We start from the raw sequence: 27,100 nt of genomic DNA, 5'->3' as shown, positions 1-27,100 counted from the left end.
CAAGTTAATTACATGCTGGATGAGGCTAGAATGCTTTATGTCTCTGACACCAGTTTAGGATACCGTATTATCAGCCTTCTCCAGATCTAACATTCTGTTTTGTAAAGGGCAGAGAACCTGCAATCAGGGCTGCCTCCCCCCCATTGTAAGCAGTTCTGTGCTGCTCCTGCTCTTCTTGGGGCACTGCTGGGGAGGACACGGGTGGACATTTCTTTCCTGCCCCACACAAGGTAACTGCCATGGGTCAGCTCCCAGGGGAAGGAGGAGGGAATGCAGGATCTTCTACTGGCTGTTCATAGGCCTGAGGCCAGCTTGTGCTCCAGCATTTGCAGGATTGACTCAGGGAGTGTGTTTGCTCAAGAGCTATAAAATTCAAGGTAGCCATTGTGTGTCTGCACCCTTCCTGAGCAGAAATATCTGCTGCTGCCTTGTAAGTGTTCTAGAAATGCCATAGGAAGCCCAACTTATGCACTGAATTAAGGATGGGTTCCCATAGCAGATAATTTGCCTGGGATTCATGGCTGTGGGGCTGGGTACCCCTCTTTGATGTTCCATGACTTTCAGATATGAGCTCAAATGAACAGCTTTGAAATATCCACCAAGGCAAAAACCCCCTTTGCCTTGAAGAGGCCATTCTGCCTTGGGCGTGAATTCACAGTTGCTTGCAGTAGGAAGAGCTTGTTCTTGTTAGTGTCAGGTTGGTTTGGTTGGGTGGTTTTCAGACTGAGCCAAATGGTTATTAGAATGGATGGTGTTCCTGTGCTGGCAAGCTGTCACTTCACACTGTGCCTGCTCCCAGCCCAGCTCCCAGGTTCTCAGGGCAGAACATTTTCTGTCTAGCCAAGTGTTCATCTTAAAATGTCCCAGCTACTCTGAGTTGATTAGCATCTTTCTTCTTCATGCCTTTTCTGCATTTGCAAGTTACCATCACATCCGCAATTAAAAATGTTCAATTATCTTTTCCCAAACAGGCCCTTTCCCTCTACTGCGAGTACAGGACAAGGCTAAATGGATTGGCAGCCTCCTTTGATGATGATCCCCACTTGTTTCTGTGGCAGCATCAGGAAACCCTGCTGGCAGCTAGCCCAGGGGCCAAAGCAGCACAGGAGTCACAGGGAGTGCTGGCTCCTCCATCCTCCCTAGCTGCCCGCAGGGTTTTGCTTTAGAATAGACCGCCTCATCTTCCTCCCAACTTGAGGGAGTATTTGCTTTAGTGCTAGTAGGCAGGGCACCAATGAATAATTTGAGATGGGAAATGAGGCTTTCAGATAAAGTTCAATTCATTTATTTGGTAGTCTTCCATAATTAAAAGCGAGGGGCACATTATTTTCAGTATTGTGCAAGCTCTTTCAGCTGCCCTGAACAAGCAGTGACCTTGGCTCTCCCTGCAGAGCACAATGGCATGGGCATAACTGGGTCCTGTATTCATCCCTTCTCATGGCATCCGTCTGAATAATGGTCAGTTTACAAGTCTCAAAAATAAAAAGAAAAAAAGACAAGACTTTTCTAAATGCTGGTGTCACAACTTCACCCTGGAAATGATATGAATATTAAGTTTGTTGTTCTGCATTTTGCATCCTCTGCAGACAACAGATCCTGCAGGCAGAAATTACCAGCAGATTGCAGCGGGGTGGTGGAAAGCAGTTCGTGTTCCTCCTCCAGCTGCATGGGCTCTTGAGGTTTCCTGCTTGCTTGCCTAATGTCACAGTTCTGCAGAGATGGTTTGAATAAGGATGTTTCGCTTCTTAAAGTCACTTTTCTGATCTTAACCACATTGTAATGGTTTGGTGTAAAGTATATCACACCTTCCCCCAAAGTCATGCTAAACGGAGAGCCTTCTGCAAATTCAGCTGCCATTTGGGACTCTGCCCAGGCTTATCAACAAAATCTTATCTAAAGATAAAATCTTATCTCCTCTTATCTTATAAGTCTCTCCCGTTCTTATTTTTGCCCACTACAGATTTTGGTTGGCTGTCCAAGATCTCAAAAAACAACCTCTACAGGATGTGACCACCAGAGTGGAGGAAATCTGGCAGGAGTTTCTAGCTCCTGGGGCCCAGAGTGCTATCAACCTGGATTCCCACAGCTATGAGAAAACAAGCCAAAATGTCAAAGACCCAGGGAGATACACATATGAAGACGCACAGGTTTGTTTTTGATTTTATGGAACTACTGCTAATAAAACTCTCAGTTTTACCATGATATTCCACTATCACATTGTCACTGCTCACTTGTAAGAAAAAGGAGAGAGGCACGGTTGGAAGTGACTTTGAGGGTATCTATTCAAGCTGGGCAAATGATATTTTCTTTGAATCTATCAGCTATTACAGGCTAATGCTCCTCTGGGAACAAGTGTTCTGAAATTTACAAGTCTGCAAGGCGCAGCGAGCTGTAGCCAAGTCTCAGAGAAAGCAAAGATGAAAGAGTGCCATAAAGTTCAGTTGGGCTCTCTGTACCCCCTGTCAACAGTCTGTCACATTTTCAGAATGGTTGATATCATATAAAAATTCTTATTAATACACTTGCTCTGTCATTTATTCATTTATAGCTAATTATATCTTCCCAACCAAACCCCAAACACAGCATCTCCTCAAACACAACTAGAAACTTGTCTTGCAGACAGTGCCTTAGGATAACGTTAGGACAGTAAGCAATGCAGTGAGCATAATCCTTCTCTTCTAGGGGCCCCGTATTTATCAGGGAAATTTTACTGATAAACTATACACAGAAAATGCCTTTAGGAAAATAGATAATCTGTGAAAAACCACTACGAGCTAGGATAAAACAGCATAACCTTCTGAAAAAGTGAAAATGTCATTTTATAAAGGCTAAAAAAGGAAAAAGGAAGAATGAATCTTTTGGCAAATATTAACAGGGACACAATTAAAAGATATTCTCCTTATAATCATTTTTATCAAGAGCATGTAGTAAAATCAACAACAAATGAAAAGAATCCTTGTTTTTGTATTTTCTTTAAATTGGTGTTCAAGGGCAGTTCTTCAAAATACTCTGCTAACAAAATATTTTCATCTCAGGGGAGATGTTGAGGACCACTTATACAAGGTTAGGCAATGAATTTTTCAAACCAGCATCAAATACTGTATTTTCCTGAATGCAATCCTGCTCCTTAGGGCCCACGTAGAAGGAATGTACGCAAAGTCTTAAGGCAATCCCCTGTGAATATCAGACAACATAAATGTTCTTTTTAAATCTGAGAAAGAGTGCAGTATAAAGACATTCTAGCTAAAATGTATTTTATTTTGCTTTGCAGTTGTAGTGAACTAGAACTTCTGCAAATTTACATTGCCTGAAAAAAAAGAAAGATGATGGTAAAATGCTGGCTAAAGAAGATAGGTGAATAATGGAGGAATTAATTCAATTGATAAATAGAAGAACAGAGAATAAGATGGATGTTTAGGCAATGAGAATTTAATCAGAAGAAGACACTGAGGATTTAGGTTTGAACCGATCAGTTTACACTGTAATTGCTGTTCAAAGGGGAGTTGATGAAATCAGGCCAGAGCTCTCGCAGTTAGACTGCAATTTTAGCTCCTTGGGTTAATTTTATTTCAGAGAATTTCTATGTTGATTGCTGTCCTCAAATCATCCCTTTTGGTTCACTGAAACAGAAATACAAGGCAGAGGTAGGCTTTCAGGCCCAGCTATGGTCGTCTCAGAGAAAGAGTCTGCCACAATAGTGATGGGGAACCCTGGTCACCTTCCTGTGCATCATGGTTGGTTCTGGTAGCTCTGCAAAGGCCAAGCTAGCTGTTTCTGACTGCCTGAACAGATAGCTAAGAAGCAGAGTTAAACCAGACACTGCCAGCATGCCTAGTGCCCCATTGGAAGCTGGCACAACGTTGGCTGATACTGCCTCACCTGGGGAGGGACCACTCCTCTTCACACCTCCACTTCATGGCAGCCCACATAGGTGCTCCTGAGTCTCTCAGGTACCCTCCTGGCATTTCCGCCCATCAGCATTGCCACCTTGGGGACTCTGTTGTCTCACAGACCTGCAGCAGGCAATAGCCCAGCTGCCTTATCTCGGCATGCTGGCACCAGGAAGCTAATCTCACACACATCCCACATTCCTAGAGATTCAACCAGACGCAAGTAGTCAAAACAGTCTGCTGTGGAAGAGGAAATGTAAGTGTTGTCCTGTCCTGTGTAGGCTTAACATAGAGGAAAATAACTTAAATGTCCTTGTGAATAAGGGACAAGAAAAGAATTACTTTACTAAACAGGGCATTCTTTGAATGCCTGCAATGCAGGGACACTAAGACTATGAGAAAGGAAAAGGGTTGGCTGGACTGAGAAAAGGAAATTGCAGCTTCTGAGGTGGAAAATATGACAAAGTGATGTGGCACTTTAGCCCATGGGCAGACCTGGGAGACCCCCAGAATGTCAGTTGTGTATAAAAAGCATTGAAAATTAAACCATTGGGAAGGAGAAGGTGCAGCAGAGCCCAGTGCACATCAGGCTAGTGACTGCCTGATATCTGTGAGTTGATAACAAAGCATCATCTTTTATCAGGTGTTTAACAGTCTACAGGGATATGGTGCTTTGTGTAACCTTGGCTCCCAGCCCCAGAGAGCTCTCCCAGATGCTGTACAACCATGAAGGCCAACACAGAAAGCAGTAGAGATAAATCTGGTCAGACAACTAGAAGAAAACAGGGAGAAAGAGGGCTCCTGACAAACATGCCTCTCACTTGAAACCTCTGCATCCCAAGGCCATTCAATGTCTGAAGACAAATGGTCTCTGCATTCAAAAAAAGTTATACTGAAAGTCTTAGCTCTAAATATCCTCAAAGAGCTTGTAATCTAACCTAACTTTGGGGTCTGTTTATTATTGATGATACAACTCACTCGTGCAGCACCTTCTGTTGATTTGGTGCTGGACTCCTCCAGAGGAAAGCCTACCAACAGAGCTGATTATTTTCTGCTCTTAAACAACTCTCCACTGAGTAAAATATTACAATTATTGAACCATTTTCACTTGGGAGTGAAGCAGCTTTTAATACATGGGACACCATCAGGAAAGGTCAGTTCAATTAAACAATGAACTACTTAGCGGGATCGGTGCTCCCACTGGAGTTATCAGCATCACTGAACAACCCCTGTGGGGCCCTGCAATATGAGGCAGGCACAGCCAGCTTTGGAGAGTAGTCACTGGTCCTTCCAAATGGCCTCTTTTAGCTGATGAAGCTGCTGACAGCCAAACTAATTTGTCTAACACGAGAACTCAAACTTGTGAGTATGACAATTATGGCTAATCTGCACAATGTATATTTTTAGCAGTTTTTCCTTCATGTCAAGCATCACCTCCGCTCTCTAGAAGATGTCTTTCTACTCTCAGAAAGTCTTTAACCCCTGCCCCAATCCCATCAATCCCATAGACCTTGGCATTGTGAGCTAGTATTGTAAGGATGTATTGTGTTGCCCAGTATTGATGTTTGCTTGTAGGGGCATTTGTTGGTAGGCTTCAGAGCCAGGCATACTAGGATAAGGTGAGCCATGTAGTTGTCTTTGCTATTACTTTTCTGCTTGCTTTGTTTATTTTTCTTCTTCTATAAATGAAGCAGAGTTTTAGAATGACTTTCTTTTACCTGAACTAATTAGCTGTTGTTTTTTCTGTGAAGATGATTCAGAGAAATTCAGTTCTAATCTGGGTTCTGTTAGGGATTTTGACTGTACTATACAGATCCTTAGCTAATTCTTGAGCAGATTAGACCACAGTGCCAAACTCTGAGCTGTTCAAACCAGAAATGTATCTGGCCCACATCTGGGCCCAGTTCATGTTTTCCTCTGCCGGTGCTGGTAAAAGACAGCTGAGCCCTTGCAGGATTTGTCAGTGGTCAGTCCTTAGTTTTCATTCTGGTGCCACCAAGAAGCTATGTGTGTTGACATAAGGTGATGGGACCCTATTGAATTAAAAAAAAAAACTCCGAGTGAGAGAAAGGATCTCTTGGAAATGGAATGTCATTTTCTACCAAGAAGAGAAAATAAGGGGTGACCTTTCTTTCACTGACTTTGTTTTTTCAAGCATGCAGAGGATGTGAAAGCAAGTATATAAAGCAGCATATTCATGGTGCCTATTCACCAAGCATACCGAACTCCTTTTGTAGATGTTGAACTAAATCACAGCACGGAAGGAAAACATGAAAATAATCATTCATTGTATGCATCTGGATCACCTTTCATGTAAGAACTCGAGGAAAGATTAGTGTTATTTTCTTTACGTTTCACCTACTCACCCCAGTTACCTGTATGTCTGTCAAGGATAGTAACTTGGGATAGAAAACCAAGCAGTTCTGGTTGGCAATATGGGCAGTCAGAAGAGGACATGGAGCAGACCCAGGCACCCTACCCTGAAGGGTGGCTCGAGAGGCCCCTATTGCTCAGCTCGCACTATGAGGATTTGAAAGCACTGCTTCGGGGTGTGCACAAAGCATGTGCGTGCACATACACACACAGTGCCCAGTCCTCTTGCAGGCCTTTGGCACCCTGATGCTGCCTATGAACAGTAGAAACTTCACAGGAATTTGGCCTTTATTTTCTTCTCCCCTTTTGGCTCTGATTCTGTGGGGATGAAGGGGAAGATCTTCCCTTGCCATGCTCTCCAGTAGATGCAGCCTTCACCTCACAGTAAGAAATCTCACTGTTGCTGAGTATTTGTTACACGTACAAACAAAAATGCAAGTTCCTTCCCTGTGGATTTCCCAGAACAACTTACATCTAAACTGAATCTAAAACCAAGAGTCCCACAAATGCACCCAGAAGAGCAATTAAATGCCTGCAACAAAAATAGGAAAGTGATTGTGGAGGGTTATGCTGGTGTGTCTGATGCTGCACGAAGCAGGAAATGAAAGACTTGAAGCAGAGGTCAATGCAAGAGCAGATAGTAAGTGTTACAACTTTCCTGATACTTTTTCCTAAATATATGTTTGTACTACATATCTGAAAGTACTTTTTTTTTTTTTTTTTTAAATCTTTGGCTTTTTAATTTGTGCTTTAATAGTCATGTTCTATGAAAGAATGTCTTAACAAGCAACTTTTGTCTTTACCACACACCTCCTAACTCCAAAAAATACCTTTGAATGGATGGCAAGGGAAAGCCTCTGGCTTGCTTAAAAATTGAATTTAACACTCAGGCTGGTTCTCTGGGACCCCTGTGTCAGCGCTGTGCATCTGGGTTGCAAGAAACAACCATTTCTTGCAAAGCAGGAGCCTTTCCTGTTTGTGTGAAAGTCAGGGCATACCTGACACTATTCTGTTTCTCCCAGGCAGTGAGCAAAAGTGCTTGCAAATGCATCCCTCTCCTCCTGAGCAGCCAGGGCTCCGTAAGTCCACCTCTTGTGGACAGTGTGATGAGCAGTCTTAAAGATAAGTTAGCTCCACACCTGCCCAACCCACATCCTGCAGGTACACTGCAGTCTAATTGTTCTAAGGCTTGCTATTTCTTGAAGAGTTCATCTTTATAATTAAAAATAATAATAATCTGTTGGGAGATTTATCAGCAATGCATTTCACACCTCTCCTTCTCAGATCACACCAGGTATGAATGTAGTTTTTATGCTGTCTGAATTGCATTAATCTGCAAACAGATATAAGTTTTTGATAAGTATTTGTAGCACGGACTTGAAGAGTTTGAGCTCGGTCACTTAAAGGCTTGCCCAAGAGGATATAGCAGTGCAGCCAAAATGCTTACGAGACTTGGAAGGCAGTTTTTGCATCCAGGATGTATTCCCTGTGTCAGCACCCAAGCAAGATCAGTCCTACCTACCTCAGCATCACCACCTTTACTCAGAAGCTGGATGCTGCTTGTTTCTGTAAGGCTGAATCCTGCTGTCACTGTCCCCTAGATTGCCACAGTTTAATTTCTGCTGTGGCAAGGATGCTGCATGTTCCTTCCAAGAGTGGAACTCAGCTTTTTGACAGGATTTTCCCTAGAAAATGAAGAAAGAAAAAGCTACAGGCAGCCTTGCAAAGATCTTGGTCAAAAAGTTGAGTAGTTTTGTCTCATGACTGTACTGCAGCATGTATAAGAAGCACAAAAAGCCATATTTGTTGCAGTGTCTCCTAGGTGCTGTATTGTTTGGAAAAGAGATACCAGTCTTCCAAGTGTTGCATGAGATTGTCCCCATCCTCCCAGGCAAAACCTGTTCACTTGGGCTTTTTGCCAGTAGCCAGGATTTGGCCCACACTGTGGGAATCAGCCTCTTAACCACGATCATTGTTTCAAAACCTAAAGCTGCTCACACAGTGTTAGACTCCCGGCAGCCCACTCTGGTCTCCCTGGATAGCCCTTGCTATATTTAGGACTAAATCCTCCTGCAGTACCAAGCTGACCCCTAAACTGTACGGTGCTTGGTAGGGCTCTGCCTTCTGCAGTGTGTCTGCCCCAGCCCCAGCAGCACTGCAGCCCTTCTGTACCTCTGAAGGTATGAAGCAAACCAGTTGTCTCATCCATTTACAGAGAAGCCAGGGCTAAATTGATGTGTTACTTTTATCAATGCACTTTCGCACAAAAGATTTACATTAGGCTTCTAACTTTGTATCTACGGGGCTAAACAAAGGATTTCTGTGTATTACTCAAAATGAGCTCTCATTGCTTACAGTGATTTCTCCTGCTAAAGCTCTTTTACGCTGCTGTGCCTGGTGTAATTTCATTTGGGGTCTGAAAAGAGGTTTTATACTTTTTAGATTAGCAAGGAGGTTAGTCTGTGTTATAGTATAATTATTCATCTTTTTTTTTCTGAAGTAGTAAAAACAACTTGGTTGAGTGTGAAGAAAATACGCCAGATAAACTGTGAGTGTAAATTATTTTGTCACTTAAATAACTTCACAGAGACCAAAAAGATATTTCTCAAATTTTCCAGAGCAATTCATACTCAGGCCAAGACCCTTAAGTGTCACTTACCAACCTGAAACATTTATTTTCTAAACTATCAATCAGGGAAGCCTAGCACTCTAGCAGCAGCAAGAGCTGTGCTGGGTGGCAGTGCTGCTGGGCACCACTGGTTAATGTGGGTTGGTTGATCAAAAAGGCAGCACACTATCATTGGGAATGATGCAGTGCTATGTGCAGGGACTTGAATGAGCAGGGATTCGGAGACGTGAAAGAGAATTGGGTTGAAAACCCCATGTTTCCCCTCTTCCTTCCCACACTGATGTTATCAGCTGGGCTCATTGAGAGGTGAAGGTCTTTTGCATGCCTCATCTTCGCTATGTCTGCCAGCAGCTGCTATAGCTTCCTGTGCCCAATTCAAGGTGCAGCAGTTGCTCATTGCATGCGCAGAATGGCATCATCGTGTTTTCTCCTTCCTCTATCCTCTTTGTGTAGTTGGGGACATCCCTTTGGTATGCAGACCCCTGACGGGGCCTCAGCTGGCCTCTGTCATCCCTTCCAGTGGAGGCCACTAGGCGTTCAATAAGGCTCTGTTCTCTCATGCGTGAATCTGCAGAACATTCTCCCCCAGTGCAAAGGTAGAACATTCATGATGGTTTGCTGTTGTTTATTTAGTTGTTTTCTCTGCTGCTTTATATTGCTTTGGGGCTTGTGTTCAAATGGATTTGTCTGACATGCTGCAAATATCCCTTGAGCTGGCTCCAGGGGCAGCTGCTGTGTTCGCCTGCTTGCAGCATAAAAAGGTGTCTGTAAATGCCTTATTGCAATGCCAGGTCTTGGTGGCAAGGTGAAGGGATGTGAGTGGGATAGCTACAGCAAGCAGTCCCCAACCTGTTTGAGAATGACAGAGTGGGGCACTGGGGCTCAGGTGACTCTCAACAGCTGTCTAGCTATCCAGTGTCTATCTGATGTAAAACCCCAGTATGGGCTACAGGTGTGCTTAGTGGGAAGCCTGGGCTTGAGGCGAGCAAAGAATCAGACATTTCCCCCTCATCCCTCTCACCACCCAAGTGTACAACTGTGCCCAGGCACAAGCAGAGAAAACTTTCCCTCAGCAAGTTAAAATTTAAGGGCTCGCTGGAATCAAGCTGGTATTCAGAGGTCATGAGAAAATTGTGCTTGGCCTTCACAACTGCAAAACCTGCTTCAGATCTGTCACAAAATATCACAGTGGCTAAGAGGTGAGACTAGCAATGGCTATGTTTAACTACCAACACGGCTATTTTATCACGTGCATATTTCAGAGAAAAGAACCAAGATATTCTGCTGAAAATAAATGTTCTCAACAGATAACAGGCTTCCAGAGGCCTACCAGGTGCTCTATGCAAGCCAGTTTGCTTTGTTATTTTACTGTCATTCGGATTTTTCCCACATATTTCTCGGTGTTCCCAAGGTCCTGCTCAGCTGCTACATACTCTCCTCAGGGTCACTGTGCTTTGCCTGTGGGGGGAAGAGGGCCCTGGTCACGTTGCAGCATGTTGGTTTAAGCAAGGGCAGCTTTGAGGTGTTTCTGCTATCTCAGCCACCTCCCACATTCCCATCTGGATTGCACTTTCTTCTATGTTTTTTTCCCATTCCCCTTTTGTCAAGAAAATTTACAGAGCTTGTCTTTCATCTCCTTCCAGAGATAGGGCTTGTAAATGGAAACAAGCCGAGAGATGCTGGAGCTTATCAGCATTTATTTCCCTACACTTCTGCTGAAGCTGAGGTTACATGTAACACCATAGAAGAGGCATTTTCTGTGGTTTACATGTCTGGTTCCTTTGTTCACTAATTCACAGAAGTGAGAATCTTTTACCCTTTGAAATTTACTGTTTGTCACACAGTGGTAGTAGTAAGAGGGATGGCATCTTGGCTCAGGACTGCAGGAGCACCACTGAGGATGGTCAGCAGTAAGCCCGCTCTGCTTGCAGGAGTCCTGTGAGGGAATTGTTAAAAATCAGGCACATAGTTAATTTGCTTTGTGTAATCAGGGAGTCAGTAATAATGAGCTCATCCCATTGTAACAAGCAAGTTTATAAAATGCAAAGTTCTCTTAGTATAAGGATAAGAGGGCTTGAATTTATTGCCACAGACTCAGGTATGTCCTGGAGCACGTGTAAATGTCAGGTGCACCACTGGAGATGCTGGCTGCAGTCTTTGGTGAAGTTATGCTCCCTCTCTACCATGTGTTAAGGAATGAAAGCAGCTGCTTAGTAAATTAGAAAGTGAGAGACCAGCGGGTTGCAATGATCCCAGGTGAGCTAAAAATCTGTGATGCAAGGGAACAAGCCAATTTGCACATGTTACACAGGGCAGCTAAATCTGTGCACGCACCTCTGCTAATATGCCCGTTGCTCAGGCTGCCTCAAAAGATTATGCTCAGTTGCTCAACCTCAAGTAGCTTTCAATTTATTTAAGAAATTAGGAGCTGCTAAATGCTAGCTATAAATTCTCCCTAGAAAGTTGCAGATTGCAGAAGGTATAGCAGCAAACAGCTTGGTGACAAAGAATGGACTAGGTTAAGGATCAGAGCAAATGTCCCAGGCAAGCATTTCCTGTCCTGCAGCTCGGTTTGTTGTGTAACTGAGCTGAATGTGGACTGCAGCCACAGTTCTACAGGAAGCTTTGTGGTGCAGTCTCAGCAGGGAGTTGGCTGCAGCAATGTAAGCTGTCCTGGACTGTTGCAAATTGGAAGGCAGTCTTTGCTGACCTGAGCAGCTGGCTTAGATTTTCTCTAGATGCTTCAAAAGTGAAGCGCTATGAAATAAATGATCAGTACATCATTTGTGCCTCCAGTACTTCTTCAAAGCAAGCCGTTTGAATTCTTGCAATTAAGCTGTAAAGTTTGCATCTGAAGCATGTCCCTCCCATTCCCTATGCCCAGCCTTCTTTCTTCATTAGCATTCAAAGCCTAAGAATTCCCTCTTTGATTATGTCGCTGGTGAACAGCTGAAAGGTAGCAGGGTTGCTGCTCAGTGATTCCAGGATGTGAAAAGCAGAGAAAATCCTGCATACCAGCTACCTGCCCAGGGTGGCAGTGGGGATGAGTATGCTGTAGTCCACTTCTTCAGAGAGTGGCCTCAGCTAAGACATCAGCTTGTGGTTTATTTCATCTCAGGGTCAAAGTAATTTTTTCCCCTTTCAGCAGTCAGATATTGAGTTTATACTGTTTTAAGGTCAGATACCTGAAGTCATCTTGACATGAGCAAGACTGATAGTTGTTGCCAGTATGCTGGAGGGTTGTATAGCCAGCAGTTTCTGCTCTGCTTTGTTCTTCTTTTATGTGCAAGCAGCTAATGTGATCTGCTTGTGTGGCTATGAAAATTGAACAGTGTTTTCCAAAAATGTTATCTTTGCCTTTCAGAGCAGACCCTGTTATCTGACCATTTAAGAAACCATTTGGAATCCAAAGGTAGTCAACAATTTAATTAGCTGTCTGTCAAAATGTCAACCAAAATGTCCCTGTTGCCCATTGCTGTCCCTTCAGCCCATGGCCCCTTCCTTCCCAGCTCAGCACTGCTCCCTCCAGCACTCTGCCTTACGGGTGCACTGGGGGATGATCACAACAAGAGAGAGGTTCTGAGAGACCCCTCTGACCCGTTGCTGTTGATGGCCTGCCCCATGTACTCATCAGCTGCCCCACAATTATGGGGGAGAAGAAAAAGTCTTCTAGATGTACAGTTAGGGTTATTTTTCTCCACTTAATTATGAAGAAGGTATTAGTAGGAGATAGAGTCTCCTTCAGAGAATTTAAGAGATAACATTATGGATGAACTGGTTGCCATGTGGTTGATTTAAATTAACTCAAGTTAATTTCTATTTCTATTCCTATTGAATTGTTTCTATTGAGGTGTTTGAGAGTGATTTCATGCTGAAAATCATAATTCATTCCAGAGAAATACAAACTTGCCAATGACCATACCCATGACATACATTATTTTCCCTATCCTCAGCTCAGATCATACTTGGCTTGTACTGCCCTGAGTAAAAAGGAGTGTCCCACAGCTGGATGGGAAATCCTTGGTGGTGCCATAGGTGATCAGCATGGAGCTGTACCCTCACTGCTGTTTTTTTCCTGTAATGAGAACGGATCATGCTTGCTAGATGACTGTATATGAGCATTTCTATTGCAACATCTTGTGCTATACTTCAGATAGATAATGCCACACAAGTGAGAGTTTGACAGGTCTGAAAGCAGCTGTTGAAATGAAATTAACTGGTAAAAAGTGCTCCACGCCAGGTTGTAGCTCAAAGTGTGCATTTTATTGTGCATCTCAGTAAAAACCAGCGGTAGTTATGCCCCTCTTAGAACTATGCACTGAATAGCACAAGAAAGCTGAATGAGGCTGTTCTCTATACAGACAGGTCCTCTCTGATTGGCTGTGATGGTGAAGATAAGGGAATTTTGCTTGGCTAGTCAACACTGTGAAATAAACTCTGTGACTTTTGTCTGGGTTGCTTGTTCTGAAGTTTCGACTGCAATGGCTGTAGGGCAGGAGAAAATATTTTACGTTGTATAAATCAGTGTAGATAAAACTGTTCATTAACTCTGTAAGAATGCTTCCGTGGGCAAAATCCAAGAGAAATGTCTAGGGTGCCTGTTTTTCTTTTGAATTCCTTTAATGTAATCTCAGTCCTTATTGGATCAAATTATTTTGATCTGATTTTCTTGATGTTTGGGATAATATCCATTTACAAATTAAAGAACAATTAGACAATTAGGAGAAGAGCTGACGGAATTAAGGAATTTTCTGCAGGTAAGTAAAACTAAGCAAGGCAATGGAAAAGAGTAGGTTCTGCTGCAGTGGAACACTCTTTTGTAAATCTGAAGATGCACATAGGTAAGGGATGTACTCCACGCAAACTAATATCAGCAGTTTGACACAATAGGAGTCAAAAGGCCCTGTGGATGGGACTCGTCTGACGTAACTTTATACATACAATGCAAATGTGTGCACTTGCGCAATAAACTTCATGAGGTAGTCAGCCAGACATAAAGGCTTTTTCAGGATGTGAATAGGATGGTTTGTTCTGGGCGTCTGTTGAAGTGGAAATGAAATGTGTTCAAGTATCGGTTCCCCTTCATGAACTATAATGAGAGGGTGGGGTGATAGTGCAAGTATCTATGAGTAGTACAATGAAACCTAATCCATGGGACAAATTCTGGCATTTATTTCTTCTTTCCTGAGACATCCCAGTAGTTTCAGCCTGGCTAGCCACTTGCTCATGATCTGGGGATTTCTGAGAGCTGTAGTCATTACAGAATAACACTGATTACTGAATAGCATGTGCCAGCCTTTGGGGTGAGGGCCATCTTTTTGCTTTGTGTTTATGCAGCCCCAAGCACAGCAGGGTCCTGCCCCAGGATGGACCTCCTGTATGCCAGCACAACACACATAATCGATAATAGCAGACTTAATTAGGACTTTGATCAGTCTCTCGTCCTTCTAATTCACTGTGTTTTAAATCTCTGTGATGTCTAAATGAGATTTGATAACAATTCTCTGTCTCTCATTTCCTCCTGTCCCACAGGAGCACATTTACAAGCTGATGAAGAGTGACAGCTATGCGCGCTTCCTCCGTTCAAATGCTTACCAGGACTTACTGCTGGCAAAGAAGAAGGTATCTGTTGGAAAGGACATGCTTGCATCTATTTGCACCTCTTGATTCTCGCCTGCTGCTTGCTGCTAGTGTGAAAATGAAAATATTGTTTCCTTTTTTTAAAAAATTTATTTAATGAGAACTTTTGTTTTCTTCACCAGGGGCACAGAGTATGGCATCCGTATGCACAACCTCAACACATGTTTTTGGGAAAGTAAGATGGCCCAAGACCAAAAAAAAAAAAAAAAGAAAAAAAAAAAAGAAAAACCAACCAGAAATTTGCTTGTCTTGCACAACAGCTTCCCAAATGCAGTGCAGGCAATTAAAACTGCATTGCTTTTTCCTTGTGACAAAGATGATGTCTGCATGAGAAGCAGAACTCATCAATCTATTAATTGGTCTTGCAAATTTCACCCATTCTGGTTTTTACCTCCTCAGCCTCACCAGGTGATCTTCCCTTTGGATGCCTTACCTCTAGACTTCCCTGTAGTGATTTCCATTCTCATTTTCTCTTGCTCTTGCCATAAAAAAGATGGTTCTTTTTCCTTGGAGACAGGAAATAATTGCAACCCATGCACCAATTAGGGGTTTCAGCCACATTTTTTACAGGTCAACTGATTTTGAGCTCTTTAGAATTGCTGGCACCCACGTGTGCTTTGCCAGCATGGCATTTCTGCCAGGAGCCCCCAGTTCAAGGTAACGAAGGAGTGGTTACCTGGTGTTGTGGCAGTTCCTGCCCAAATCCTTTCCAAGGGGCTGGGAGGTAATCTACAGCTCTCTGCACTGGTAGCTGTGTTCAGATGCTTCCTGCACCTTCTGACTCCTGTAAGTCTGTGTGTCCATGTGTGTTCGTGTGTATGCATATTAACATTTGTATGTCTCTCTTCTGTTTGACTTCCAGGACCACTCATAAACTGGCTCCTACAGCCTGAGTGTGGGTTTTCTCATCACCATCTTCCCTGTTGTTTTTCTGCTGCATTCTCTGTGTGCTGCCAAATCATGTTGCACTGGCACAATACCATGAAATCCCAGTGGTATTTTCGTCCTGATTGTCACTGTGTATCCTAAAAGCATGCGCAGTGTGACAGAAGGAGACAAACCGCTCTGTCCGCTATGCCTGGGACTGCAGGCAGGTGGACTGGGGCCAGTAATGGAGGGCAGCAGTCAGCCCTTTGTTTCAGAATGTCTGATTTGAGACAGCACTGTGCAGCGCTGCTTATATTTGAAAAGGTTAGGTCTTTTTAGAGTTCAGAGGTGGTGGGGAAAGAAGGAAGTGCAATGCAAAGTCCTCTGATAGTATAAAGAATAAAAACCTTTGCCATCCTCTTCTCTATCAGCTTTTGGCATGCCGTCCCCATCCTCCCTCTGCTGAACACGAGGGTTCATCTGCTTCAAAGCAGAAGGGTTTTCTCCTCCCAGCTGAGCCCATTCAAACCAGAGGCTTTTTTCTGCAGTCCTTGTTTGCTGTCAGATCAAGGCCTGGATGTGTCAGCATGACATCCTCATCCCCCCCGCAAACTGCCGGAGGAGCAGGCCTTGGTGTCATGTTAACACAGCCGTGAAAGTAAGAATCAAGTTTCTGTTAGAAAGAGCTGTGGGTGCACAAGTAAACAGAGAGGTGCAAAAAAGGCAGTAGTATGTAGTTCTGTGTAGGTGCATTGCTCACCTGCTTCACACTATGCAAGAGGGGAATTGATGTTACTCCAGAATCTGCCAAGCTCTTAGCAATCATATCGCATTGTGTTGAGCAAGTGAACATTTCCAAGGCAGCATAGGTACACAAATGCTGACAGAAAGAACATGAAGTCTCTGTGCATTGAGCTGCACGGTAAGATCATCAGTGCCTTTGGTGCAGGTTTGAGAGGCATTCATTTAAATTCCTGTAAATATCTGGAAATCAGAAGGAAAGAAACATAGAAGGCTGTCGAAGCCTGCATGGGTGGAGGATTTAGTTTAGAGCCTGCACACAAAGTCCTGGCTTCACTGATGTGAGCAGAAATTCACTGCAATTGTTTAAGGCTTGATGAGGTATGTCTGTCTGGAGCATGAATATGTCTTATCCACCAGACAGTGTCCTAATGCTGCCTCTATGCAATACCAATATTACTTACATTACAGAAAATACATTTTTTTGAAAGAACAGCACTGTGGACTTGGGCGAAGAGAGTTGTATGCACAGAGTACACGAATGCCTATGGCTTATATTCATGCATGAATATTTCACGGGCGTGTTTATGTCTTATGGCATTTTCAGCCCTGCAGCACTGGGCCGTGGTAAGCTGAGATGGCAGGACAAAGGAAAAGGCTGCTGTGTGGCTAAAGCTTAGGACTGGGAACCACAAAATCCATGTGTATCCTTTGGTTCCCCCTATTTACATTCTTGTGTGGTTTGGGAGGAAAAGAATGTTCAGCTTTACTCTGCTTCATATTCTATTCTCTGTCAAATGGACAAATAAGAGCTACCTGCTCAGTGGAGACATCTCAGGGCTTCCTTAATGCCTCAAAAGATGCTTGACATTGATGGGATGCTGGGATTTGGAGTATGGAAAACACTGTAAGTTCCACATTGTACAATAGCCACACATGTGTGAGCTTCCACTCCCTGCTCTGAGAGTGCAGTAATGAAAGGGGGAGAGATAAGAGAAGTTCCAGGTCCAGGAGTGAGAAACAAGGACAGAATTATGAGAAGGTCTGGGAAGGATAAAAGGGATGTACTGTTTGCACAACTGATGCATGGTAGTGGAGGACATAGGCTGCGTACAGACCAGGCATACGTTGTTTGTTATTTTGTTTTGGATTTTTTTTCCCTTCTGTTCTTCACAATGTCATTATTAAAACCACAATACTATTGGCCTCCATCCTGCAGATTCATGGTGCTCAGCGGGGAGCAGGAGGTCAGCCTCTGGCATGGGTTTGACTGGAAGTAGCAGGAAGTAGCACACTGGGGAGGAGGAAGGGCTGAGGGCCTGGCCTGGCCCCCATTCACCATCTCCATGCTGGCTTCCTAGTGAGCAAGGCAGAGTGCATGGGGCTGATTGCGAGGCTTCGATATCTTGAAGGTCTTTTCCAACTTGGTTGATTCTGTGAAAGGAACAGGAAAGACCTCTAGGTGCTTTCCATTACTGTGCATGAAAAGAAGGTGAAGCAGCGATACTGGTGGGCATCTCCACCTGACTGTCAGCTTGATCGGTGGCCAAACTGCTACAGCTCCTATGTTCCTGTCTGGCATGTGGTGGCTTCCCACAGGCATGGGAGTGTCCCACAGGGGCTGCAGAGCTGCAGGAATGAGCTCCGTCGCACCACGGCAGGCACAGACTGGTGTTTGCGGGGTTTTGTGCAGGACTGCCCTCATCAGCTGGCACCGAAAGGTGAGCTCCCTGTGTTCAAAACAGAAAGATGTAAAGTACTTTTTCAGCCATTTGGTAGCGTTGTCCATAGCCCTTGCTTTTTCCCATTGGACAGGTATAAATGGCTGCCTGAGAAGCTGGGGACATGCTTCTAGCCTTTTCCTGAACTGGTGTGAGGGAAGTGATTACCCTTCATTTTCGTGCAGCAGCATCCCTCTGCAACACATGGTTTTCTCCTTCAGTACCCAACAAAATGAATCCTGGGAGGGAAGGAAGGAATTTTGCAGACCTGCAGTTCAGAGGACTGAGCTTTTGAATGCATTCTCTGATTCCTTTTCAAGTCCCTGGCAAAAATGTCAGCAAGGTGGTGGCTGGGAGCTTCATGCCAGGAAGGGCAGACTGCCTTTTCAGCTTACGCTTTTTGAAGCATTGCTTTTATCTAGAGCCTCTGTCCCAATTCTCTATTGCTTCCCACTGCAAATGCTATCCTTGCTTGGTCCCATCGGGGTGCATATGACCAGAGTGATTCAGTGGCAGGACTGGCTTGAATGCTATAAAGATGCTGAGCAATTTTCTCCTAATTACTTTTAATAATTAGTGTCAGCTGGTTTTCATAAGATTTTCTACTTACGCAATTCTATACCAGCAGAATCCACACAAAGGAACTTAAAATCAGGATGGTTAGACAAATAATTGTGGAAAAAGAAAAACTCAGAGGAAATTGTCAATAATTAATGAATGGCTAATTGACAAGATCTATTTTTCAGCACCTACCTGGCCTGATGTGTTCATCTACAGCAGGGGTGGTGGTTTCACGCTTTATCCAAATACTCATGTCCTTTGTTGTTAGCTGCTGTGTTTACAGGCAAGGATGCCCCCCCTTCCTTTCTGCACCTACAAGGACTGCCTGACCTGGCTTATGCATGTGGCACTTTGCAATAGCAGTGTGTGTTTGTGCAAATGCTGCCATTGGGCTGCACCTCTGGAGTCCACAGTCTCATCCAACATTTCCTGGGCTGGACCCAAGATATGTTCACAGGGCACAGAAATGCCTGTCTCTTTTCTTAATTTTTTTTTTTTTTTCATTATTTTTTATTTATCATTCTTTTCCTGAGCTGGTGGGATGCAGGCAGGGGAAGCTGGGGAGCCATGCACCAGCACCCTTGCTCACTGCCAGGAAATCTACTCGTGCCAGCTCATCGCTCTGCAGCCAGCCCGCCTCAGCTGTTTTTTATTTTATTAGAGAATGTCACACTTTGACTCAGAGCTGGATGCTATGGGAATGATTGTTCCATTCAGCTGGTCCCAGCCTCCTGTCCCCATGCCAAGGCGTGGCGTTGCTGCAGCCTGTGCTTGCAAGGCGTTTCTGTGGGGCACATCTGTGCTTTGGGGTGACCTGTGCCTGCTTCCCCACAGTGTCCTCAGCTGTGGTAGGAAAATGGCCTCACGTGCAGTGACCTGTGCTAGATGAGCTCTTGGCACACAGTGAGGTGCTCAGCATCCTCAGGACCACCACCCTGCATTTGTGCAAGGCTGGAAGCTGCATCATTGTGCTTGAAGCAAGAACAAAGACACTGCATTTTGGCAGTAGGTACAGGGAGACTGTGCAGACCAGGTTCATCAGCTTGATCTCCTTTGTCGCCAGTGCACTCCAATGCTTTAGCTTAAATGGGCCAGTTTTCCAGCCTACAGCAATGCGATGCTGCACACTCCAAGTCCCTTGCTCCATGGAGCCTAGCAGAGCACTGTCTTTTGTCAAGGTGTTTATTTCCCTGGGTGAAATTGCGCATTTGTCCTGGTGGCAGCCAGGGTATGTCCCTGCTTCCCCACCAGCCACAGAGCCTGTCTTGTTCCCCCATGTGCGCCTTGGCTCTGTTCTCAGCACTGGCTGAGATGATATCTGTCACATAGGATGAGAACTGATGTCCCTGTCCCCACAGCACCAGGGCCACAACATGGAGCAGCCCAAATGTGCTGCATCTACAGGAAAAGCTCACCTTGATCACAGTAAGAGCATTGCTGAAAATGTGTTTCCTGCTGGCATTTCTTCTAACTCTCTGTCAGAGATCTCTGTGGGAGCTCTTTCCAGGGGACCCCCTCACCCTATTTTGCTGTTCTTCTTGTTGTTCCCTTCCCACCCATCCCTTGCTTTGGGTCTCAGAGGCAAGATGCAATGAGCTGCCACTCTCCAACATTTTAATACATCATCTGATGAGGAGCTCCAGTGCAATGCTTATTTCCAATGCAGTATCATGCACCTTCATTACTGTGGCTTTCCCTTAAAAATAGCTTCTTATCCCCTTCACTGCCATTTTACTTCCATCTCATTATCTCCATTTCACCGACTCACCATACTGAAATAATTTGCTCTCCTGGAAATCACCAATGCTCACAGTTTTCTGGCTGCAGTGAGCTTTGCTTCATATTATTGAGTTTTTTCTCAGCTCCGTAACATTTTTTTTCTACTAGATATGCCAACATACATGACAATAAATTATTTAGTTAATGACAATTAGATCTCCTTGTTGTCAAATGAATGAAACGTGATGGTAAGCAGACTTCTCATGGATACATTAGTAGAGCCATGATACATACAACTTGTCTTCTTGCAGTGAAGTTGAATGTCTTCCTGCATATCAATAGTTCTGGACTCAGATAGAAAAATATCAGTGCCCCAAATGGGCTTGTGTCTTTCCATGGCCTTGCACTGACATGCGTACGCTGTCTCATGTTTTGATGTAGCCAGCCGTACTGGAAATCTGCTTGTATCCTCTGGATAAGTAGAGGAGTACACAGTTCCCTGGCAATGAGTTCGATAGGATTTTCCTTCCAGCACTGTATTCGCTCACATACTGTTTTTTAATGTTGTAAAAGTTGCTGTGTTTTTTCATCTCTTGAAGTAAGTAGACGGCAGTCTCCAATCAGCTGTTTGGCAGATGTTAACCAGAATCAGAGGTCCCAGCTCAAACAGCTACAGAAGGAAAATTCAATGAACATGAAATCAATACCAATAGCTGTGAGACACAGCAATGCACAGACGCTGTTTGATCCGTTCAAAAAACTCACGGGAGGAAAGGTAACATTCTCCAAGAGTAGAAGTAGTGATGTTTCTCATTCTGTAAGGGGTTTTGGTTTCTTATGTTTGCTATTGCAAACATTGATTTCTGCTTTTTACAATTTTTTTACAACTTTTTCCCCTTGTTGCTTCCTTATATTTTGCTGCTGTTTTGAAAAACTGCATTTAAGCTGAAGGGTTTTTTTTCTGTATTTTTTTCTCCCCACTTTTATTCCCCGTTAAGCCAGAGAATGAGCAAGGTCGTAGAACTTCTCTAGAAAAGTTCACTCGCAGCGTGGTAAGTTCTTTTTCTTCTCCCTCCTCCCTTTCTTCAGAACTCCATTTTTCATTGGGGGGAATGCGGATGCTTATCTTTTTATTTCAACTTTATGTTTGCAGATAGCATCTTTGCGGCTTCTCTTTTAGTATCGTAGCTCATCTAAATAGCAACTCTAAAAACGGGGTGGGTGAGGAGCAGAATTCCATCACAGTGCTCATTCCAGCTAATCATCACTGCAAAAGCAAATTGATTTGTGTCCAGAATTAAATGGATGGATGTCTTTTTGCTGTGTGCCCACTACAGCATTTGTCCTGGCTTTTCCTTGCGCAGAGATTCAGAAGAGCATGATTCTAGTAGCACCATTTCAACAGTATCCATACTGACCTCCATGCATGAGTCTTGCTGCCATGTGTATATATATACATACATAGCCACCCACTACACTGCAGCCGCTCCCTCTGTTGCCCCCATTTGTCAATACTCATGTAAGTAGTGATGTTGGAACGTGACACTGTTAAACCTCTTACATAATGGGATGGTGAGACTTCAAGGCCAGTGGGCAGAGGTCCTCTCCTCTCGTCCTTCACCAATCTCTGATCTTCAGCTACTTGGGCCCTAATGATCTTCTAGAGAATGAGGGCAGTTCTTGGCTTCCTTCTGCTCCCAGTGTTGTGCATGTATCCTGGGGTGTCCCCCTCTTGCAGTAGCACAGCTGGCTTGGTGGGAAGGGCTGGCACAGGTAGGGGAAGGGTGCAGGATGGGATCAGCAGCGTTCAAGGAGCAGCAGGGAGCTAGCACTGAAGATATATCAACAAGTTGTTCTGGTGTTGTTTAATATCAAGTATGTTTTGACTTGATATGCCATGCAGTTTTGGCATACTGCTGTGATATTCAGCTTTATAACAAAGATGTTGGACTGTGTATGTATAGTACATATGCTTTTATTTGCGTGTCTCTATGTATTTATGTATATTAATATATATACATGTTATATACGTAACACACTGTATAAATATGAAACATTTGTACATCCAGATAGAAAAGGGGAAACTGCAGGTAAGTGTGAGCTATCATATAGCAGATAAACCTGGAGGGGTTCTTTCTGATGCACACACAAACCAAATACAGAGCTTTGTAGTATATGTCTGGCAGACTTCCTGAGGAATGTATTTATATAGCTAATGCATATGCACACATTTGAAGCATGTTGATACAAAATATATCACTGTGCCCATCTGCATATTTACTGCTTTGTAAGAGTTTGCCAGAAAGAGGAACAGGCGAGTTGGGTTTTTTTTTGTTGTTTTTTTTTTTAAATAAACTATGCCGATATATTTACACTGAGTAGCAAATTCTGCTCCCAGATTCGCCATTCAAGCTTCGAGAAGTCCTCAAAAGTACATGGGCAGCACAGCAGTAGGTAGACATAGCAGTCCCTGACCAGTTCAGCCCTATGCTTGGCTCCTGGCTGTGGAGTCAGAGGTGCAAAGCTGGACTGGCTCTTCTATGTGCGCCAAGGGACGGGTCGGCCTCGGGGAGCCGCACTCACTCTGGGCAATGCATTGCAGATCTGACAGTCTGTTGCACCAGAGCACTTACTAATCCACCTCATTTAAAAAATGATGGCACTGCACACGGTGGCAGGTTTATCTTATTACAATTTTCCTTTCGAATATAGCAAGGATTGACATTATGAAAGCAGAGTTAGCCTGTCTTCTTGCTCAAGTGAAGATAAATGACATCATAAAAATCAGACATCATGTATCATATATGTTATAAATAATACTTGTTACTGAGGTAATAACTTAATTTTAAAGACATACACACATACAAATCCATATATCTACATCTCTCTCTTCTGTCATATCTGATCATCTTACTAATTAAAAGGAGCCTGCTATACTATTTTTAGCTATGCAGTCTCAGCCTAGCTGTTTAAACCACAGTAGTTTCCCATCTGCTTTAGAAATGATTTAATAATCAGACAGAAGCTTAGTTCTTGTAAGCTGAGATGATCCTTCAGAGCTAAGAGTGGAAGGAAAATATATTTTATGAGTTCGGTTAGGGAAACCACTGGTGTTGTTGTCTCATAAAGGAAGCTACCAAGTTTCTTCCTAACTTGTGCTGGTGGCCATTTAATTGAAGGGGAAACAAGAGTATTTATTTTTATTTTCCTTTGCACCTTCGTTGCACCTTGCATCCTGAGTTCTCTCTTTAAAGCAGCAGTGGTTACTCAGCAATAACAGGGATTATGGGGATACTGACCTCAGCAGGTAACTTCAAGTGATAAACCTGGGCGTGATATTCTGACTTGATTTTGAACTTTTTAAAATCACATTATTCCAAGGAAGGAATATCTCTCTTAAATAAACTGGTGTTAAATTTTCCAACTCGGTATTGAGGCACTGACCCAGTACTGAGCACATCTCCGCATTTTATTCCCAGCTGGCACTTTTTTGTGAACAAAAGCCATGCACAGGGCTTTTGGGAGTGCCAGAGTTCTCAATTTCTATGCTTTAAGAATGTTGCCAGATATTGGATATAACGTTTGTTTGGAATTGCCGTAACTTCTGTCTGAACCATTTGACATCACATGCTGTTAGTTGTTGTGTTCCTGGGCCGAGAAAGCTCTGTACTTGAATAAGATGAAAAAGTTCCTGCTTTTCTCTTCCATCAATGGAATATGAGAGAAGAGTGATAGGACCTGGCAGCTCCCAGGAGAAACCAGCAGCTGCTATGGGGGGCCAAAAATGCAAATGCCAGACTTTGAGCTACATATTGGAGTCCCTGGGATATCTCTTACATGTGTTTTCTTTGCCCTACCTGCTTCCTCAAGCAGTAGTTGATCACTGCAGCATATGCTCTGGCATGATTTGTAGAGGCACATCATAGCTGCTTGCAACCTATGCTTGCATATGGTAAACTACAGCCTGTATTTTATCTTTCATTGTTACAGTTAGTAAGAAGTGAAATGTTTAATAGGAAAAGGAGCCCTCTTGGTAACTTTTAAGGGAAATGCGAGTATGCAGTGAGACTAAGAGACTCAGGAAATTTACTTTAAATTCAGAGTAGTAGAAGATATCAGGTACAGAAGAGAGATGCACTATGAAATGTATCCAAGGAATTGGGGAGTATTTCCAAGTGGTAAATTAAACACATTGCAGAAAGAATGAGGTGAAAGAAGAGGTGGTCTATGTTTGGCTTACACGGGGATTGGGCTGTAGGTTAAGAATGGAAGAATAGAACTTCTCTAATGAGCTTTCATTTAAAGAACCTTAGGCATTATGAATGGAGCATCTTGTACAGGACAGCAAGTCAATGAAGACCAAGGATTGTCTCCGTTCTCAGACACAAGTGAATAACTGAATCGACAGAGGGGCTCAGCTTCATTAGCCATACGAGACAGAACTGCAGGAGGCAGCAGGCAGGGGCTGGTCAGCAGGAGCTGCTTCAAGTCCATGAGGTAGCAGCAGTTGATGTTTGCATTCTCATCCAGGAGCTTTGCAGATAGAGTCCCATACATAATTCCCTGGTGACTGTGAAGCCAGTGTCCTTCCATGTTTTCCTATGGAAGAATGAGTTTTCTAAGAATGTTACTGGAGAGCCTGTATTTTATATTTGTTTTACATATTTGATATAATTTCTGCCTGATGTCTGAAGTGCACTCCTTCTTGCAGTGATTCAACCAGTATTTTCACAATAGCACTTCCTCCACTTCAGTTTTCTGGTATCTCTTAGTGATTTCATGCTGAACTGTCCTTGGCTTAGGCCTGTATGTGCATCCCAATTCAGCATGGTGAAGATACTGTTCTCTGCAAAACCTCAAGTCCCATGCTCAGTCCATTTTTATCTATTCCCTTGCATTATGCAGCTACGATAGCCTCATTGTCTATCCTGCCTGTGTGGCTGTTCCTTCCCAGATGCTCTCAGCAGTGTTCTCCTCCAGTTATGTCTTGTTTCCCCTGCTCTCACTTTCCTGTATTCCCAATCCTCGACTGCATCCTTTGGCCACTGCTACTGGCCCATGCTGTTCAGAATTGTGTGTCTTCTCGTTTTGTCTGCTGTTGGATCAAAGTCCAAGTCACACTCTGACTCTCCTGGTCCTTATTCTTAATTCATGAGTATGAAGTCACGCATGTAAAATGTATCAGTAAGGTCTTACCTTCCTCATGTGAACTGTATATTTTGTGCAGCTGTATGTCACTGTGATGTGTTACAAATACTAACCATGAACACAGTTCACGGGATAGGACTCTAGGAGGAATTGCTCCCTGATATCATCATTTCTCTCTTTTCAGCTGGCTCCTTGATAATGTCATAGAACTGTCATACACTTACCAGCTTTTCTACTTTTTCACTTTCACAGCTCTACGTAATTGCATAAATAGATAACTGCATTTGTGGGAATGGGAAGCATTCATGACCTGCAATATAATAAAGCCAAAAGTTTAAGCCATTATGGCTAGAAAATACAGTGAGATAAAGTGTGGATAGTAGAAGGTGATACCCTGAAATGCTGATGAAATGGGTGTCAGGAACAGACAGTTAGAAGGGAAGGATGTAGGAATGGATGCTAAAGCTTCTTAGATTTGGCACCAAGAAAAGCCATCTGGAAAAAGGATTATTTTTATCTTTGGATGTTGTCTTACTTAAAAAGAAAATTTGCTTGTTCCAGTATTCAAATCATTAACAAATACTGTGTCTACTGGGAAAAGATTCTTGCGTTCTGTAGGTGTGGGAAGCACCGGAACATACGTGAAGCATGAGGGGACCCAGTGCGCACTGACAACTTGCCTGTTATGTGGAGTAACCAGTCAGTGGCTAGCCCGCTTAGGGCCGCATGCCTGGGGCGTAAGTGCACGTACTGAAAGGTGTCTGCATGCTCGTGTGCACTACATCTGTTCCTGGTATCCACATAGTGCCCTACCTGTACAATGTGTGGGCTGGATAGGTTTATGCTGCACGCTCAGTTCAGGAAATGGCGGGTTGCATGTATTGCATGTACATTGTATTATCTATTCGGTATGCAGGTCTACTTCAAAAGATAAGTATTCTTCATTTCTCATGGGTAAGTTACTCTTCACTTCCCATCCTTAAAATGCTGCTGTGTGGTTCTGCTGGCACAGGATGGCCACTGCATTGGCCCCAGAGGACGCTGCTCCTGCACTGGGTGAGTGATCCCTGCATGCACCATCTTTGGGATACTTCTGAATGAAAGGCCCTATTTGGAGTTCAGGATATGCTTACTATTCATTTACTGCTTTTTATTCCAGCTGCATACAAATTCGGGAAGATAAAACTACCTTCCACATGCTGCAGTTACTGAATCATGACCTCAGCAAGGAGTTCTGGGGAGAGGGCTTGGGCCCTTCTGTGATTTCAGCCAGGCTGATATTCTAGCACCAACAGGCAGCATCTTTCAAGAAGGCACACTGTAGCAGGGATGGGCTGACACCTAGAAGGGCCCTGTAAAACAACCAGATGAGGGCACATTTTAAGGCAGGTTCTCAAACACCACTGAGCTGCACTTGCCCAGGAAGTTCTCTACTGGACACGATCTGGGCTATATGCCCCATGCAGCACCATGGTGAGCAATTGGCACTGGAGCTGTGTGGTCTCTTAAGACCCTCCCTCCACAGACTGCTTGAACTAATGCCAAAATGGGCCCTAACACATTCTTAGATACTAATGCTTCCCAGCAGAATAGGGGTGTATCGACCTTCCCGGTGCTGCTGGGAAGGCAGAGGAGAGCTCCAGCATTCGTGGAGCTGCTTGAGGAGGAGGTGAGTACTGGGATCATATATGTTCCTTGTTTGTTTTACATGTAGTGGTGCACCAGGGATTCTGAAAGCAAAGTGTAGCATCTACTTATAAAGCATGGGAAAATCTCAAAAAATAAGGCAGCTTAGGCACCTTGGTACCAGC

General features: G+C 43.8%; 1 protein-coding gene across 4 annotated transcripts in view; it reads left to right on the top strand.

The window, feature by feature from the left end:
* The window catches only part of RGS6 (regulator of G protein signaling 6), a 231,932-nt gene that overhangs the window by 200,509 nt on the left and 4,323 nt on the right, over nucleotides 1-27,100 (top strand). For 3 of the 4 annotated variants that reach the window (XM_085224907.1, XM_031553561.2, XM_085224908.1), the window contains 3 exons: nucleotides 1,961-2,147; nucleotides 14,425-14,514; nucleotides 21,140-21,193. In XM_085224907.1, the coding sequence (XP_085081033.1) occupies nucleotides 1,961-2,147; nucleotides 14,425-14,514; nucleotides 21,140-21,193 (331 nt within the window). The remainder of the gene's footprint in view (nucleotides 1-1,960; nucleotides 2,148-14,424; nucleotides 14,515-21,139; nucleotides 21,194-27,100) is intronic. The other variant, XM_031553564.2, reaches the window with a different exon arrangement.

Source organism: Meleagris gallopavo, chromosome 5 (genome assembly GCF_905368555.1).
Source record: "Meleagris gallopavo chromosome 5, MGAL_WU_HG_1.1, whole genome shotgun sequence".
Taxonomy (NCBI): Eukaryota; Metazoa; Chordata; class Aves; order Galliformes; family Phasianidae; genus Meleagris; species Meleagris gallopavo.
This window is presented reverse-complemented; position numbering and strand designations above follow the sequence as displayed.